We start from the raw sequence: 20,687 nt of genomic DNA on the forward strand, positions 1-20,687 counted from the left end.
TAAGAATGTACTAACAACTCACATTTATGAATTATTAAATATTTTAGTAGAAAACTGTTGTATATTATTTCACAAAAGACTGTAAATGCAAGTTTTTGTATACAGTCAAAAGAAATTCGTAAGTTAAGCAATATATTCCTTCTTGTATTAAAGTTACGAGCATATGATTTTGTGTGTTTTGAAAGGTAATGGCATAATAAGAATCCAAATTCCATGAGGTTTTGTAAAGGATCAAGTTTTCTTTCAATGACCAACCACAATTCAAGATATGAAGCAAAGAATAAGCAATGAATGTGCTAAAATAACATTAGAGTCTGTTTGTGTGAGGATGTAGCTAGATCAACTTTAGTAGGGATGGCTCTAGCAATTTGTGGGATGGCCTAACTGGAGTCTGAGGGTTATGGAGTTCACCATGGAAAGAGTGTCTGGGACAGACCAGAAAATTTTTGAAATATGATATAATACTATTAAATAACATGTTTACAAAATGGTATAACAATATTCAAGATTTAAATGTTAAAAAATATAAACATAATTTCATAATTTGGTATAATGGATGGGTGGCTCAGTCACTTCTGGCCTTCCTCTAGCTATATTCAAGATTTAAATGTTCAAGCAAAAACTTCGTCACTCAATTAGTGAAATGTTTAGATGAAAATGAACATCTTTTGAACAATTCTTAAGTAACTGAAAAAACAAAAGAAAAGAAATGAATTAGCTCATAAAAAAGTTGCATTTTCTAGAATATTATCTTTCAAAATGTAATGATACATAAGCTCATAACTTTTAACTGAAAAATTGTAGACCTATGAATTTCTGTTGTCATCTGTCTGTCCTTCCTTCATCTCGAGAATGGTGTTAGATAGATGGAAGTTGTGACCGGATATGGAAAGCATAGGAGCAGGAGGTCCCGAATAACTATATGAACTTCTGGTTTGCACCGGAAGTCACATTATTTCAATTCAAAAATTTTCCGCAGAATGGAGATACATAGATGACTGGCACGACTGTCGTCAGGAAATGTATGATGTACAGAGTCAAGACACTACTAATGAGATTGAAAACATATATTTTAAATTAAATTAATTAAAAATTGCAGTCTGGCATTGTGACATTGTCACAATAATTTTTGTTTGTGTAATATAAAATTCTATGGCAAAGCTTTCTTATTTGAAATATCTTTTATACTTATATTTTCTGTCTGATCAGATGAAAGCATTTGATCAAACTGACTTAGGCTGCATATTTTTTATATTATTTCAATCTTCAATTGATCTTTATTGTTTCCTAGGATGCTGTAAACACAATGTTTTTTATGAACTACAGAACATAAGTTGATATTTCTAGATATTAAACATCTGCAGGATTATTTGAAGCATCATGCAGAATTTCTTAAGATATGTCAATAATTTTTATGTTATGCATCTGTATAACAGTGAGCTGAAGCTTCCAGAAGGTGAAGCTACCAACCACAACCAGGTATGCCTATGCATTAATGCAGTTTTGTACATCGGTGAATTAGGCAAAGTGCACACTGTGCTGATAATTTATTATTCAGTTTTTGTTGATGTCCAGAAAAATATTAGGTAGGTCGCAGTGGATAATATCAAGTAACTAAAATTGCAAGATTTTTACTCTGCTACATATCAATGGCACTTTGTTAAGACTTACAAAACTATATGAACCAAAATATTGAAATGATTTTTTAGTTACAAAGTAGCTTTATTGAGTCAATATATTTGGAATGATTTTTTCTTTTCAAGTGTGCAATTCAAACAGGATGAATTGTGTGGATCAGTGCATCCTGCTTTTCTCACTGATCCATGTCTACTTGTTAGGATTGTTTATAGAATTTGATACATATATATCACACACACAGAAAAGTGTAAACGATTTCTCCTAAACTGCTATTAATTGGTACTGGTACTGTACATGTTATATCAATATGTTGCTGTGCATTACTGGAAGGGCAGTACTAAAATGTATTAAAATTTCAGCAAAATTCAGGATATGTCTAACAACACAAGAACCTTTTAAGATGCAATCTTTTTATTTAAACTTCTAATGTTTTCTGACTACTTTATTGCATTCGATTGTTTCCAAAAAAAGGTCATTAAAGTAAACAAAAACGTTATAAGTTTAAATATAAGGTGACCAACCGTCCTCCTTTTGTAAGTTCTGTCCTCCCTCAAAAAGTGTCCTCCTACATGTCCTCCTTTTTGATATTTGAAGACTAATCTGTAAATTTCCATATTTGATTGATGCTGAGCCAATCCATCGCATGTAATGTGATGTGTTTGTATTTAACATGACAGTTCATCAAGGCTTGGTACAGTGCAGCAAAACGCGATTATGAAACGCATGTGCTCTGCACAGGAGACCTTCAGAGAGTGCACTGCATGCAAGTAGCTTTGTTTACTTCTTACCAAAACACAACATGGCACATACACATGCAGTAGAGATTATTATAGTGTGTTATTGTTGCAATGAATAAAATGTTTCTTTTATTTACAATATTTTTTCCTTCAATTTATGTGTGTTCTTTTTATTGTAAAAAGTCGGTCACCTTATTAAATAAAAAGACTGCATCTTAAAGGGTTCTTGTGTTGTTATACATTATTTAAGTGCAGGTAGAGGAGAGCCAGGATATGTCTTTGTAAGTTATAAAGACTTTTTTAAAGTCATTTGCTAGTGCTTAGTAAAAATAATTGAAGAAATATTTGTGTGTACTGAAATATCTTGTTCTGAAATGTTTATATCTGGGTGCATTGTGTATTAAAGCCGCTTTACCGAGCAACGCGCCATTTATATTTTCTTAAATATCTGTCGTAAATAAAGAAAATAATCATTTATAAAACATTTACATAAATTAAAATACATTTAAATTTACAGTTAAGATTTATTAATTTGAAAATCATTTTGATTTTCATAAAATGGGGCAACGAATCGGTGGATAAAATGTCGAAATTTCGTTTATCTATTCGTTTATAACATATTATTAAATACAACTGTAATAAAATTAATAAAACACGTTGCAGATACAAAAAATCCATTTTGTAAAATAAATAAATAATATAAAAATACATTTAAAAAAATAATAAAGCGCAGACGACGTCTAGAAATTCCAAACATTTATAAAAATTAAATAATTTATCAAAATACAAAAATAAATTAACCGAACGAATAATATATATATTAATTCTTTAAGAAATAATTTAATTAATTATTGATATTTAAAATATATTCTTTCTTCCACTTTATAAATATTTGTCATCTTCCGACTTTATCCAAGATGGCGAAGGAAGAGAAGGAAGATGATGATTGAAAGTCGTATAGAAGAATATTGTTAGTAGACGTAATATCTTTTTTTATAATTAAATTATTCGAGATGAAATCTAACGAGAGGAGACTTTTCGCAAATATTTGGAATAATCCTTTAGGATTAACATCGCCGGTTCGTTTGTTTGATTCCGCTAAAGGTAAAAAGAATTTTTTTTTTTTAAATCCGTCGTCATCGAGTTTTGTATTAGGAACTACGAAATTTATGTAATTTCGTTACTCACAAAAAAAATAATTTGTAAAATTACGAAAGTTATTTATGCGGTTAAATATAATTTTATATAACTTACAAGTAAAATGTAATATTTATTTTTATACACTGCGTTATAAACAGCTGATTGCTGTTATAAATGGGAACGTTGACTTGGTTACTGATTTAAGCTATAGTCTTTCACATGACTTAATGTGTATTTTAGGTTAATAATTTAAGTGTTTACATTGTAAAGAATAATTTTTATATATTAATATATAAATTATAAAATATTAATTTATTTTTAGAAAATATTAATATGATTATATAAAGAATGTTGTTTTGTTTTTTTGATGTGGTTGTGTATATTGATTATTATTATGCTGATTGTGACTATTCGAATTTGTTTATGTCAGAGTAAATCGGACTTTGTAATTCGAGTGGTGCGAGTTAAGGAAAAAGGTGTTGCGTGTTTTTTATTTGTGGAGTAACCGGAGTGAAATGTGACTAGTGGTGGTGGTTCCGAACGATTCAGAGTGGGGAAGGGCACTTCTGTGTGTTTTTTCTTGATGAAATTAGTGTTTTTGTGTCTATGCCAGCTTTGAGTAGCCTTCTTAACTGACTGGAGTATGATATGTAGTTGCAGGTGTGGGGGACTTATCCCACCTCCAACTTTGTGTGCTGAGGTACAAGTGACTAATGAAAAGTGTGGCAAATAGGCAGTTGTACTTGGTGGTGTGTTATCCTCTGGGCAAAAAGGGCAATTGTCTGGGGCCCCAACCAACAGAGAGCTTCAGACCAATTTATCATTAAAAAATATTTTCCCAAAAAATTTCCTCGGAAAAACATCTGAGATGAACACTGTACGTGGGACCCGCTAATTCAAATGTGACTGAGTCCCATAAAGATATAACCAGTACACCACTGATTCAAGGTAAAAACTATTATCAGTGAATATACTTCAATAAAAAGGCAAACCTCACAGCTTGCCTTTTTGCTTTTGAATCAAAACAGTTTTTCTCCATGTACAAAATTTCCTAGTATAAGGTGCCTTTCCCAATCCTGAATTGCCCTGAACTACCACCATCACATACACTTCACCTAAGTATTTCCAAATAATTCACAAAACAATAGCTATCCTTTTCTTAACTTGTGTCATTTAAGTTTTTGAACTTTACAGGTTCATCTTTATTGATATAATATAGGTGCACCTATAGGTGCTATAAATTTCTGGCAATGATGATCTGGACTAAATTACGAGATGGAACTTAAAATTACTGTGGCCACCAGACTAGTTTACTGGGTCGCCACACAGAACATTAGAATTTTAGCTTGCTTATTTACATTATTTACACTGTACTTGGTAATACTACAATTTTGTGATATTCTTAGTTTATTTAACTTAAATTTAATCCTAACTATGGTTTCTAAGGGAGACAAGTCAATGGTGGTGTCAAACATAAACATTAGTCTGTATTGATCCACGATTCTAGCAGTCCATGATATATTTAGACACGTCAGAGATGTATAATAAGTGGGTTAGAGGTATGTTGGTAAATATTATTGTTTGACCATAACAAAATGGTTAATTTGGCAAGGCTTTGGAAACAAAGGTGCTAGAAATTGTGATGTACTTGTATCTTTAAAAAACTAAATTAATGTATCTTTACAGCAGATATAATTAACATTTTTATAGTCAAGGGTGATACAACAATGTTTTGATATGAGATTGGGTCAAATATCAGATGTCAATTCTACATTTGTAAAGGAAATGTGAATACTGTGAGATAAAAGTTTAAGAGCACTGTCTATTGGCATTATAAAGTTTTGATGAGAAAAATAATGAAAAAGATAAAATGAAGAAATAAAAAAATTAAAAAGAAAGACAGCAGCATCAATTTCCTAGATCTCCTAATAGAAAAAAATGCCCAAAGGAGTTTGTTTCAGTGTATATCACAAATTTAATCTATATCCTCACTATATCTATATCCATACCAGCTACTTCATTCCAACTGCCTGGCTACATAAACAATGTTATAGCTGCACTTACTCATAGAGTCTACATATTACCCTCATTGCAACATTTGGTAAAAGAGTTACAATTTATTAAAATGACAATGTGTAGGGCAGGATATACTTACACAAAATTCAAGTCATTTACACCTATGTGTGAAAATCTTTCTTCTCACCATCAAAGTTAGAAATAAAAAAAGGGTTGCTCTTATATAAGCCCACCCATCCTGTATCTTGGGTCTATGTTCTTATGCATCACCATCTTCCAATAAAACCACAGCTACCCTTATATAGAATACTATGTAATGAGAGGGATAAATTAACTATGTTTGAAAAATCAGACATATACATAACCTTTGAAACACCAAAACAGTGATGAAAAAGTAATATATATTGGAGCCACAACTAGAAAAGTACAAAGTTATATATTAGAACATCAAGGTTTTAATAATAGAATTTTCACAGAACTATCTAGAAAGGTTCTCAATTATTACTTTACACTTATGAAATGAATCTTCCTTCCTTGTACCTTGTGAGGACTGCAACTGTTTATTCATCTGGGAAACATTATTTATTGAGAAATTGGAGCCGTGTAAACCAATTAAAATGAAACACTCATTTATCAATGGGTGTTTTATTGACATGTAGACATTGACATTCATGGACATTCATTGACAACAGTAGACAGATTTATTATTTGCCATCTCCTCTGAGTCAGTTTATTCTCATTGTTTTTATCAGATGTATTTTTATTCTTCTTTCATTAAAGTAAACATTTTGTTAACATTTGATACATGTTAATTTTCATATATTTTTTTTATTTTATGTAAATAGTAAAAAAAAAATCTTTTGCTAACTTTTACTTAAGGCTTTATTTTGTATACATTAATAAACACAGCTGCATAAACAGCTGCCATTCTTGAGATTATACTTTGCTTAAAAGTAATAGTGCTGTTAAACAAAAATAATTAGAACAATTCTATAATCAAAATTAAGTTCTTCATAGCATAATGTATGCAAACCATTAGACTTTAACACCTTGTTACGTGTGTGATTTACATGTACTTACATTTGTCTTGATCTGGCACTGTATACACAAATAGCATATATAACATAAATTTATCATTATAAATTGTTTGACTAAGTAAAGATATTGTCCATATTAAGAATATAATAAGATATTGATGGGATTTTTAAAATTTATGAATTGATCAATATATAAGTCAAGTAAATATGAAAGATCTGTTTATCTGGTACTATTTATATTTGATTTCAGTTCAGTAAATTTACTACTATATTTTATGCCAAATATAAAAATAAAGTTTGTAAAAAATTTGGTTCTTAGAAATACAAAACCTTAGACTCTATAACATAGGAAGTAAATCATTTCTAGAAATATTACTAATTTCAAGGAATATAGAAAGACTTTATTTATGTATGACTGGTGTAACATTTTAAACTGCCTATGGTGCATCTGTTATGAAAAGGGTTTTTAATAAAATGCCATTTTATAATAATTAAAAATATGGTAAAAAGTTTAATTTTAAGGATGGGGATGGGTTTCACAGAAAACTGTAAATAGTAATAATGAATAAAATTGCATTAAGTCCAACCCTGCTTGAGATATGACACACAACTCTCCTTAATTTCCCCATCTCTTCAACCTTTATCCACCAAAATTTAATAGCATCAATTCCCATAATACACAAACTTCCTTGCAAAATTTTAGAAATTTTCAACAACCACCACAGGAATTAAGCTTCAAAGGGGTGAATGAAATCATACCCCACACACACACTAACATCCCTACATATGGAAAAAATTTGAAGTTTTTTCTGTTTCTCAATGTTTCAAGGTCCTGATGCCTAAATCTGGTGTAAGAATCTGGTGTAAAAACTGTAAAAATCTTGGGTGGTTATTTTTTGACCTATTGCCATTCTTTCCTCTGTCATACATAACAGAGCCAGGAAAGTAAAACAGGAGGAAAATTTAGTAAAAGTAAAAAGTTCATAGTTAAGGATAAGAATTGGAATTTAAAAAAAATTATACAGAACATTTCAAAAATCAACTTTAAAAAACAAAAAGAAAAGTTTAATAAAAGAAAGCAAAATATTGAATTAAACTTTTATAGATGAAACTTTTGTACATAGAAAAAACAAGAAAGGAGGAAGAAAATTTTATTTACTACTAACTGTAGATTGATTTCTGAATAGCCCTCATACACTAATGGTAAGATGTATCCCTGAGCTATTTATTTACTCTTATTCTTTTTCACTATTATCACTATCCCATAATTTACTGCCTGAAACTTTTCCAGCTGATTTGTATGTATCACTGAACTTGTTTACAATGACATTGTAAATAAGCAACTAGTTGCTAGATTTTTGAAAAATGATATTTTCTGATATTCTAATAAAACATTATAATTAGGAATTCCATTTTTGTTTTTTAAATTCATAAGTTCTGGGTTAAATTCAGTCAATTTATAATTAAATTATATGTAGGGTTGGGAAACATCAATATATGTTAAATAATTGTTTTATTATCTGACAATATTAATGGTATTTAATATGAATTCTGAAAAGGGCTTTTTTTAAATGTTCTGTTCATTCACAAGTTCATTGTAAATACTGTGTTAATTACTGATTATTATATAAATAACCTCTATTAACTGGAGAAACAATAGACTTACTGCTGGAGTTTGGGTATTTTAAGTAACATGTGATATTAGCATCATATGTCTGACAAAAAAAATTTTTGTTCCAAGTTCAAATGACTGCAGAATCTGAAGACGAAGGCATATGAACTCCGAAAACGTTAGTTCTGATGCTAATATCACATGTTACTGCTGGAATTTAGGTATTTTAAGTAAGTTTAATCATAGGAAAATTGAAAAAATATATAAATTTCATTTGGCAGGTGATATAAGAATTTTCATTATCTAGAGATTCTTTCCTAATTCAATAAGGTGAAATATCAGAAGTATATAATAATTACTACCAGTACTTATTGATTTATGATTATATATTTGTCCTTGCAGTTGTAAAGAAAAGACATTATTAACTTAATAATAAATATCAATCTCCCATTAATCATATAGCCAGCTACATAAGTAATTAAAAGCTTATGATTACATAACTCTGGATATCTTCTATTTTTGAAGTTAAGATAGTGAAGAAAATATATATGTTGCAGTCAAAAGCAGTTTTTAGTTAGGATGCGTTTTAACTCGTTATAACAAAGACATGCAGTATAAAATAGATCCAACTAGAAAATGTATATATTTTCTTCATTGTCTTAACTTCAAAAATTAAAAGTTTGCTCAAATTTTATGATATTAAGATTTTTTTGAGTATTTCTCTTCAATATGATATGCTTTCTTCATCAATAATAAAACAACGTTAACTTTTAAACAGTCAGTAACCTTCAGGCAATTTTGGAGCATCAGCTGATACTACATTTTAACCTTTTTAGTAATTGAAAGTTTCTAAAATTTATCTAATATTTCTCAAACAAACCATATCAATACAGATTCTTACAAATAATCTTCTTGAATTTTAAAAAGGCTAATAAGAACAAAGCATTGCTTGACCCTTTTATTGCCAAAAAATTATTTTTATTGATGTCATGTAATATATCATAATTGTTATAAAGTATAATGAGCTTTTGAAAATAGCTAAATGAAACTATGCTTCTCTGAATCTGATGATCAAAATATAACATTATTATTAATACAAATCAATAATAATTTGACAGTAAATACAAAAGTAATTTTAGATGTGGTTCAATTTTAAGTTTAATGCACATAACTATATCAGAAATATCCAGCACAAAATATACTTACTAAAAATAATGAAAAAAATGTTAATTTTTAAATCATCATTAGGTTAAAAACAGTTGAACATCAGGATGAAAAAGGAATTTTCATTAGCATTACAATGCACTTGCATTTACTTTACAACATGCATAAAACATCATGGGAAACAGAATTAAAGCTGTTCTATGAAAAAAGTGCTGATCAAACAAAAACATGCAAAGGTCTTTTATTACACTTTTAAAAAACTAATGATTGTAATAATGAGTGCCATTTTGGCATGTTCAGGTGCATAATCAAGCCACTTCAAGAAAAAATTCTCTCAACAGGAGCTGAACAAAAAAGACACAAGGAAAAAGTTTTAGTAATGGAATTTAATCTATACTGATTAATATGGAATTGCAACCATCTGAAACCAAATCTTTATTTCTTTTGGAAGTTTTTAACAATTCCTTAGGATTTGTTTTCATTTCTTTGGTTGCTAATTGTTGCTTTCTGTAATTAAAAAATTGAAGTTGTTCATTGGTTGAATGAATGTTTGGTTTCTTTTACATTGATTCCAGTTCCATAACAAGGCTCTTTTCTTCTTCAGCTGTTAATTCTGACCTGTCAGTACCCTCAGTTGTAGTGTAACATTATTTTATAGCTTAGGTAGATAATCTGTGGGGGGAAAAGTGGAAATTACACTTTTAATATACAGTCAAACCTGTTTTTATGCGGGGGATAGGGACCGCATTAAAAAAAACGCATAAAAAAAATCTCACGAAACTTCACGAATGGCTGTAAATAATAGTTTTCTCAACACAATTAAAAAATATTTTTTTATGCGGTCAACAGGGACCGCATAAAAAAAGTCTCACATAGAAAATAACTCAAAACCGTACGAAATAGAATTTATTGACAACAGATGTCAGCACTTGACTGCATCGTCTGGTCTATCGTCTGTTTTACATATTTTTGTCCAGGTGGTGTTTTGTTGACTTAAAAAGTAAATAATTTCATTTTTCGCATATTCATGCAATAATATTACTATAATAAGTGCATTTATGCTATAATAAGTTTATTTAGCTATAATAAGTCAACGTGAGACATGACGAATCGCACGAGACTAGTAGCCAATTATACCGCACAAATTAAAAATTCGCATTAAAAAAATCGCACAAATAAAAATCGCACATAAAAAGAGCGCATAAAAACAGGTTTGACTGTATTATAATTATATATAAATTATATTGCAATGTACAAGTTTACTTATGATTTTTCTTCTTAAGTTTATCGTTTGTTGTTCATCAAGTGGATGATCTTAAAGCCACTAAAATGAAAAGCACATTAATCAAGGAAGCATTTTGCATCCAAAGTCTGGATGCAAAATGTTCCTTTCTTGTTGGAAACATTCATCCAAAATTTTGTTTAAAGAAAGGACTGTAGGAGCAATCCAGCACAAATACAATTTTCTTTTCTTCCTCAGTAATTCTTTTGCTTCTTTAATGGGTTCTAGGATATCAATCATTTTTTTTAATTACAAAGGCATTCTTGGAGAAAGAACAAGATTTTTATGACCATTTGAATTTAATATTTTTGTAATTTTAATCTAATTTATAGATAGCTTTCAGTTATTTAAAAGTCAAATTCCGAGAGTCTTTAGTTGGAAAAGACAAATGTTCATTAAACATGTTCTGGAAAATACTTTGAAAAACAGAACTTGTATGCTAGCTTGGAAAACTTTGCAAGCATAGGCTTTGCATGCCTACTTTTTTGTAACCCATCTCACACAATGAACTGGAGGGAATGTGCAAAACAAGGCATTCATTAAACAAGTCTATTCGATACCTGTTTCAGCTTCCTCAGGATATGAGTTTTGCCACAATGAATAATCAATATATGCATTCTCTTCATAATTTTCATCATCACTTTTGTTGGATCCTTTATTAATTTCTTTATTGGTATTTTCATATTTACATTCAATAACAGGAAAAAGAACAGACATTGCTTTCTTCACATTTTCTGCATTGTCATAAACAACGTTTGGTTATTCTGTATTTTGGGATTATCTTTTTTATTTCTTCAGTAAGTTGCTCTTATGTATATGACCCTTTAATTGAGCAAAATTTCAGTAAACTGGCATAAGTATTCCCTATATTTTATTTTGTAAATATGAGCTATGACTTGAGAAATAAGCTGTTATGATCAGTCCAAATGTCAGTAGTTAGATCTGTTCCTGGATATAGTTGTAAGCTTCTTGCCTCTAAAAAATTAATTTAATAATTATCTCAAATAACCAATTGGTAGAGATATGAGGTTTATCAAACGGCAATGGAGCCAAGTAACTGAGATCACATTGAGAAATTAAAACTTTTATTAGTGGAATGCATTTTGATCCTCGGTAAACCCTCCTCAGCCACAACTATAAGAATACAGATACCTGCAACAGTTGTAAAAAACCCATATTTAACATTTAGCTTAATAATTACATTAAAACATTTTACAAAGGAGGGAAATTACAGTTTGATAAGCTTCATATCACTACCAACTTGTTAATTGAGATAATTATTAAATTAAACATGTTCCTGGCTTTATCAAGATAATTGCAAAATTTTCTGTTCCTGATTTACTAATTTAGGTATAATTGAAACAGTCAGTTTGGCTGCATGATGCAGTATATGAAGAATCCATAGGTTTTAGGTACAAAAGCTGGAATATCGACTCTGGCAGGCAACGGTCAACAATTAGATTATTCACAATAGATGCAGTAATTTGCTGTTCTCATGAATAATCCAAATCTGAATGTGAAGGCTTTTGCTATATAACTGAACATGTCTTTTGAAATGGATCTTTCTCTTTTTGTTTGCTATAATTATTCTATTCCAATGGATGCTTTCTTCTTAAATGCCTGGTAATGATGATACAGTATAAAATAAGCGCTGATAACAGCAGCATATTTTCCACTCTGTTTTTTTACTTTTTAGCAAGAAAAATTCAAGGTTGATTGAGATTTTACTTACTATATACTGTTTTTTAACTGCAGTGCTGTTCTAATGTGGAACAAACTTGTGAGAGCTGAATTTGGTACAAAAACCCTTTTTGTTCAATTTTTGTTTTTCTACAAAAAATTTAGAGAGACAAAATGGAAAAATTTAGTCAAAGGCAATTTAAAAGGTGACACATTCAGTGTGTCACCCGGAACCTACGAGTGAAATTATCACTATTGGCCCCGATGTACTAAAATTCTAGCGATGTCGTGGGAAAACCCAAGAGAAGCCCCTCTAATAAAAGGGAAAAGGTGATGACAAGTAGAGGAGTCGTTGTCATCAACATCAACTAATTGCCTAAAGTGTGTGTTCTCCACTAGCAAAAAAAAAAGGGTTGTTGCCAGTTTCTTGATCAAGTCCCTCAATCAATACCTGTGGATTTATCCTCAGATTTATTATTACCTGTGCATCTACCCTCATCGAATTCCTCCTTACGGATTACCCTCTGGAAACGCCTGTAGTGCATCTGAACCAAGAACTGATCTCGAGGACTTTTTCCTGTTCGACCCATTGGGCATCGTGCTTAGAACCTCAACAACGTATGTATCACCACGCGAACCTTGTGAACTCTCTCTTTTGTGACTGCTAGATTGATAGGCTAAATCTATATATATCTATCCCGAGACGTCTATTGTATTGTATCATGTACTCCTTTCCATTGAGATTAAATCGTTATTGGTTGTTAACCTGGTGTCCGAGTGAATCACTTCCGGTGCGCTGTCTCTCATCTTATCTCCATCCCGAATCCGATCACCTGTGTATGCAGCCACTCGCATGACCGAATTAACACACTGTCTCAGCTTCCATGTTACCCGGGACACGGTGGTGTCAGTTCTGACAAGGTACCAAGGAGGTACCGACCCTCCGGTCACAAACTCCATCACATCAATTCCCCAATTTCAGAAGACAAAATGAAATAAAGTGGTAAACTCTTACTACTTATCATTACTTTTCTTTGAATGTATTAAATATTAAGCATTAAAAGTTATACATAACAGTGGTTTTTCACATGGTAGTATACTAAACTGAAGATGACTAAAAAAAGGTTTATAAAAGAAAAGTAAAAGCAAACCAAAACTGCACTTAACTGGCAATTCTTTAGCCTGAAGGCTTGGTGAAATTATTTCTAAAATAAGCAAAACAGTTGATAATTTTAATAATTATTAATAAAATTAATTCAAATTATATATTTTTAAAAAACATTGAAAAATATTCATTTAGAGCAGCGTTTCTCAAAGTGGGTGATAACGCCCCCTTGTGGGCGATGAGTAAATCTAGAGGGGCGCCGGAGGCAAGGTACCGAACAGTGACAAAGGCAAAAGTTTGGGTCACTGACAGCCGTTCCCTTTCCTCTGTTAAACGGATAAGCGGAAACATTGCGTTTAATGGTTTCCGGATGTCGAGAACAATGTACGGTAAGGGCACAAAGTGTGAGATTTATAGAAAAGTTTTCCTAAGAATATTTCCAATCCTTTCTCACACAAGAGAAAATGGGTTAGGGGGCGTTGGGTTTAACTTTATGGAACAAGGGGGGCGGTGGATCAAAAAAGTTTGAGAATCACTGATTTAGAGCAAGGCACAAATCTGCAGTTTCCAAAGCTAGATGAATAGTTTACTTTGAAACATGTTGCATGGTATTACTAGTAATATTCTGGATGAAATGACTATAGAACAATATATGCTTATATTTATTAATGATTTTAATAGGTAGTCATCCTTATTAATTATCTAATTATCTTAAAATCATTAATTTCACTCTTCTGATTTTTCCAGTTTGAGTTAGTCTTCTTTTCTTAATGTAATGATAAACTGGATTGTTTATTATAATAACATCATCTACATATAGCAGTATCTAAATTAATGACAATATTTAAATTTTAAAAAATTGTTATTTATTTCAAAGTTGTAAATGCTGTATAATTGCACAGTAATTTTGAAATAATATATAAAATTTATGTGCTATTTATAATTTAAATATTATTTCAAAATTAATGTGCAATTGTTCAGCATTTACAATTTTGAAATAAATAACAATTTTTTAAAATTTAAATATTGTCATTAATTTAGATGCTTCTATAAATAAATGCCCAATAATTTTCTTGAATTACTTTTTTAAATTCTTAAATTTGTCAAAAAAAATAAATTTAAGTTTTCATTTTTATATATTTTTCAAAGTAATGTATAGTTTTATTTGGAAACTATCCAAGATCGAATGTAACATATCTTTGTGATAGCTATTTTATTTAAAAACTTACAAATATAAAAATAATCTATGATATTTTTAAAATTATGCTTAGCTACACAAATTCATTATAAATGTATTAGTTATATAATATTTTAAGTTGAATTACTTTAATACCCAAATAATTAACTGCAATAAGGAATTTTTTGGCAGTTAATACTGTATACAAGTATTTGGAATTTTGCCTTTTCTCTTTTATCTCGATTACGTAATTTATAGTTTATATTTACATGTAATTTAATTAGTTAGAAACTGTGTATAAACTGAAAATAATATACAAAAAAAAAGAACAAAACAACTGGTGTTATATAAACATCATTGAAAATTTAAATAGAAATTATTTATTTTTTTGTGTTAAATTGGATTAATATATTCAAAACTTTGTTAAGATTCTAATTTAAAATATTAAAAATTTATAATTAATAAATTTAAATTTTTGATTTTTTACAATTTCTTTGAATATTTTAACAACTCTTGTTTTGAAATTGAACACTAGATAGGGATGGGATGTTCATGAATTATTTAATTTTATAATATTGATATTAGAATTTATGATAGGATATTGTTATCAGTACCATAAATTATTAACTTTGAATTCTAATATCATAAAATTATATTGAATTATTGTTTATTTAAACCTTCTACTGTCATTTAATATAGAATTTTTTCTTAGATATATTTTAATTATTAAAATTATTATGACAGTTGTTTTTCTGTTAATGGAAATTATAGTAAAGTAACTTGACTATCAGTTTGCTTCAAGATTGAAACAACTGGGTGGGTCGTAGGTGTAAATGTAAATTAGATAGAGCCAAAATATGATGATAAATATATTTTTTATAAATTATCAAATTATGATAAACTAATATTTTTTTATTATGACAGTATGTTTATAGTTAAAAACATTTATCTTTTTTCTACGCTTTTGAATGGTCATTTTCTTTACATGGCATAGGTTTAGCCAGGCTCTTACTGGGATGGCTGAGTGGCGAGGGATGGGGTCTGGTATATCTTCGTCAATCCACTCATCCAACTTTCTGAACAGAAGTGGATTTTAACCTATATCCACTAATGTAACAGACTAATACACATTTACCATCTCTACAATCTGGCTGTTTTCAGTTAATAACTACACTAAGCAGATTATACTGTATATATAAATTTATTTGGAATGTGCTATACTGATGATAACTGACTGATAACATTAAGTGGGGGTAAGTAAATAAGAATACAGTTAATGGAATTCTGGTTTATTGACTCCAATATTAAAAATGCCATGTTAAAACAGTTTAAATTCTGGTGTAAAATGACTTATTGGTCATGAACAAAAAATGCAAGGGTCTTCATGTTTGCTTGTCTGTTTTTCTATCTGTGCGAACATGTATACATAAATATACTCCATATCTTAATTTTATTATAGTGTAGTACTTAAAAAGTGAGTAAAAATGGCTATACTTGAAAAACAAGATATTTTTGATAGGGTTGAGTGATAAGATACAGTACATTCATTGCTATTTTGTATTATTATGTGAGGGGTTTTCAAAGCACACGATTATACATATTTTGGGCATGATACTCTCCATTGAGATAAACTTATTTATCTATTAAATGAAGTTGGAAATGACATAGGAACAGAAAGAGGACTTGCAATTTCAATACATTCTCAATTTTTGCTTGCACTTTAATTTTATAAATGATGTAATGTTTAAAAGAAGCCTTTCTTGTAGCAAACAATAAATACACTAGATATTTTTCTGTTCCTGAAAAATGCCACCAAAAATTATTCAAAATTTGCTGCTGCTATTTACACCATGCTGTAGGTTAAATTATTTGCACAAAAGTTCTTAAATGTAATAATACTTACTTACATTATTTGTGTTATAATCCACATATTTTAATGTAAGCATAACAAAATGTGTATTGTTCTTTGAACAGTTGTACCAGATGAGCAACTCACTTTAGTCATGGTCATCTACTATGTAACTTTGTATGGGAGACTTTAGACTCATCTCAAAGTAGAATGGCTTAAGAAGATACTCATAATTGAACAATTGTATTGCCCATACTGTTTAAAGCACTAGTTAGTATTGATGATGGTGATTGATGGCTAATAATGTGCAACTGTTATTAGTTATGTGTTAAGGCTAATAGAATAAAAACAACTTACAAATGAATATTTATTTACAAATAAGGAACACTTATTGTAAACTGAGTTTCATTTATAGTTTAAGTTTCATGTTTTTGGGATATTCTACACTATATAGCCAATAGCCAACACTCCTTTGATTAGAAAGAACTTGCCTGAAACTATGTGATGGTATTCAAATTAGGGCATGCCAATTAAGACTTGTGTGGTTGCATCATTTGCATATTTTCCTCCAAGATGGTTCAAAAGAGTTAGATGCATTTGCAAGAAAAATCATTATAGAAATGATATAATCATTTTTCTTGTAAATGCACCTGAAATTTGGACATTCTGTAAGAGAGATTTTGCAGCAGTTAGAAATTCCAAAGTCTACTGTCAACAATGTGATAGTGAAATGGAAATGAAAGGGAACCACTCACCCCAATCCTTGCTCTGGTAGACCCAGAATATTGTCTGAACAGAATTGCTGAACACTGAGACATGTTTTGCAAGTTAATCATCAATCAGCCTTGACCACAATTGCTAAGGGTTTCCAGAACAGACTAGGCACACAAGCCAGCAACAGGACTATCTGCTGGGAAGTGATAAGACTCGAATTTCATGGTTGTGCTGCTGCCCCCAAGCCCTTGATCACACACCCCAATGCAAGACATCGCTTAGAATGGTGCAAGCAACACCCTAATTGGACTGTGGAGCAATAGAACACAGGTCTTGTGGAGTGATAAATCACAGTACATGATCTAGCACTCGAATGCATGTGGATGTGGTGGATGGCAGGTGAACAGCATTTATTGGAGTGTGTTGTGAAAACTGTGAAATTTAGTGGTGTCAGTGTCATGGTGTGGGGCTGTTTTTTCTGGTATGGATGTGGGCCAGTGGTTTTGATCGAGTACAGTGAATGTCTGTGTTTACCGAGACATTCTGGATAACAACATGTTTCCCACATTGTGGCAGCAGTTTGCAACTGGCCCTTTTCTGTTCCAGCATGATAATACTCTAGCCCAGTGGTTCTTAACCGGTGGTCCGTGGACCACTGGTGGTCCCTGAAAGCACCAGAAGTGGTCCGTGAAGTCATCCTAAAATTATTAAATGACGACGAGTTCTGTCAGTTTAAATTTCAAATACATTTTGCTTATTTAGTGGATTTTTTTGCACAACTAAATAAATTGAACCTTCAACAGCAAGATTCAGGAAATATGAAATTGGAAGGCACTAGCAATATATTGGCATTTGAACATAAAATCAGTGCATTTATCGCTAAAATCGACCTATTGATCAGCAAAGCTGAAAGAGAGAATTTTTCTGCGTTTGATACATTGAACCCTATTATTGACAGTGTGCTGAGATGCCCACCAGTGGCCGAGCGGTTCTGTTGCTAAATGCTGGGAGTTTGGTCGCGGGTTCCCGCCGCGTTCGGACAGGGTGGCCACGTAGAGTTTTCCGGGTTTTCTCCACATTTGTAACACCTGAATAGGGGCCAGTTTCCTTTAAAAGACCTTCCAGAAGGCATTATTCCCACGCATAAAATCACATCCCAGAGACGGCAACGGGAAACCTCTCTGTGTTTAACTTTCCCTAGTAAATACCTTGACGCGTTATTAACCTTACTAACCTGCGCCAGGTGTCGCCGTAGTCCGGTAACGGATATAGAAGGCACAGAGAAGAAGTGTGTTGAGATTAAAGGACAAATACAAAAGAGAATTACATTCCATTTGCAAAACTTGAAAAATGAATTCAATCGCTATTTTCCTGACTGCAAGGACAAAGGTATTCGGAAACTGATCCGCAATCCTTTCATAGTCAATATTTCTGAGGTGCCGGATGAAACACAAGAAGAGTTAATTGAAATGCAACACGATAGTAACTGCAAGGATACTTTTGAGACAGGAATTAATCTTGAAGATTTTTGGAGCCAAAAAGCTATTGCTTCCTCTAAAATTCGAGAAATCGCTTTACGGTACCTAACTTTATTTTCAACCACATATTTATGCGAGTAAGGATTCTCAGTGCTTTTGATAATTAAAAATAAACATCGAAATCAGTTGGATGCCAGTGCCAATGTGTGTTTGGCTTTGAGTAGCACTGAACAAAGAATCCAGCAGTTGGTAAACACTATGCAGTTACAAAAATTGCACTAAAATAATATAATTAATGTAACATTTTCGCAAATAATATAATACTCTTGGTTTTGAATAATTTTGTACGTATTTAATTTATAGAACAACCTTATAAGCACTTATATTACTGCCAAACAGCTCGTGGTCCATGGCAAGAGAAAAAGTTTGATAAATGGTCCCTTATCACTAAAAGGTTCAGAACCACTGCTCTAGCCCATAAAACAAGCTCTTAAATGACATTGTTTGATGAAAATCATGTGGGTGTGCTTGACTGGTCTGCTCACAGTCTTCATCAACCATCTTTGGGATGAGCTGGAGTGCTGATTGTGTGGCAGACCAACTCGCCCAAAAAAACACCCTTGACCTTAAATTAAGGACACAAAGGCATATTAATTAAATTTAAACTTATCTCGTCTACTAGTACTTTATCAATTAACAGGACTTATTATACTGGATTTATGGATGCAGCAATTAGGTCTTACAGATCAGAAGTAATACTGTTTATTTAAATCACCTGTACAGGTGATTTAAATAAACAGTATTACTTCTGATCTAAATCCTGTTAATTGATAAAGTACTAATAGACGAGATATCCCTTTCATCCCCTTTCCTATCTCGCTTTATTTTTTCTCTTTGCCTCTTCTCTTAAACCCTTTACACCCTCTTCTTTCCACACTCTGGCAAGACCTCTGAGTGGTCCAGAGTTTTTATTTCCTTTCATGCTACCATGCTACCAGTAGACGAGATAAGTTTAAACACCCTTGACCTTCTCATCATGTTAAGGGACGAATGGAACAAATTCTACCAGCAGTGTATCAAAACTTGTGGAAAGTCTATCCAGAAGAGTGAATGCTGTTATAGTAACAAAAGGAGGTCCAACCTCCTATTAAGTATATGGTCTGGACTTTTCAAACCAAAAGAATTAGGTGTCCATGACTTTGGCTATATAGTGTATTTACAATAACGTTAAACAAGTGATGATAATATTCATGATGACAAACAGATGCTACTGTGTATCATAACATCTAATATGATTTCTTGAAAATTTTAATAATAATTCATCAAAATTAATGGCATTTTTATATCAATTTATTATTAGATTTTTTTATATTAATATGAAATCCAATTATATGAATTGTAAGTTTTCTAAAAATAATTAAATAACTTTTGCTTAATGTTATATTATGATGAACAACACTTAAATATGTAGTTTGAAAACAGCTTTTGATATTAATTGTATATATTATTTTACATTTGTAAAAATTAGTGAATTTCAAATGAAAAATTGTATGCGTAGAATATTGAATTGATTGAAAATTATCTGATGCATTAGTTTAAGACCATAATACACAAATTTTATACAGATAATGCTGAATCAGACAACCAACTATGACTATTTTTACAATTAGTTTTGATTCTGAAAGTCTTGGGCTTTTATCTTGTAATGAAACATTCTAAAAACACTGAATAAAAAAGTATTCAGTGTTTCTAATACCTATTAGGACAGATTTCTAAATGTGCAGTGTGTGTGCGTACACTTGTGCATGTGCATGCACACAGAGGCTCCAATTTGGTAAACTAGGCCTTACATTGCATGGTATGACTTATTTTTTGCTAAAATAAAAATGTCAATAAAAGAGTAAGTCACTTTTCCTTTGCCTGTTTAATCTGCCATTTCCTCATTTGTATTTTTCACCTTTTGTGGTCTTCCCTATTGTTAATGTTCCCTTCAATGTGTGTAGGAGCATTTAGTGCATTTCCTGATTAGAAAGATCCAAAGGTCAGCTGTATTTATTG

The 20,687-nt window shown here is 30.9% G+C and overlaps 2 protein-coding genes across 3 annotated transcripts in view; both read left to right on the forward strand.

Moving 5' to 3' along the window:
- The window catches only part of LOC136990394 (gamma-taxilin-like), a 325,532-nt gene that overhangs the window by 225,388 nt on the left and 79,457 nt on the right, over positions 1-20,687 (forward strand). The window lies entirely within an intron of this gene.
- LOC136990363 (DDB1- and CUL4-associated factor 6-like) overlaps positions 3,261-20,687 on the forward strand; it is a 69,801-nt gene continuing 52,374 nt past the window's right edge. The window contains exon 1 of the mRNA XM_067288756.1: positions 3,261-3,479. Coding sequence (XP_067144857.1) covers positions 3,389-3,479 — 91 coding nt within the window. The 5' untranslated portion in view covers positions 3,261-3,388. The remainder of the gene's footprint in view (positions 3,480-20,687) is intronic.

This window comes from Centruroides vittatus, unplaced genomic scaffold (assembly GCF_030686945.1).
Source record: "Centruroides vittatus isolate TY-2023 unplaced genomic scaffold, ASM3068694v2 scaffold_907, whole genome shotgun sequence".
NCBI classification, from domain to species: Eukaryota; Metazoa; Arthropoda; class Arachnida; order Scorpiones; family Buthidae; genus Centruroides; species Centruroides vittatus.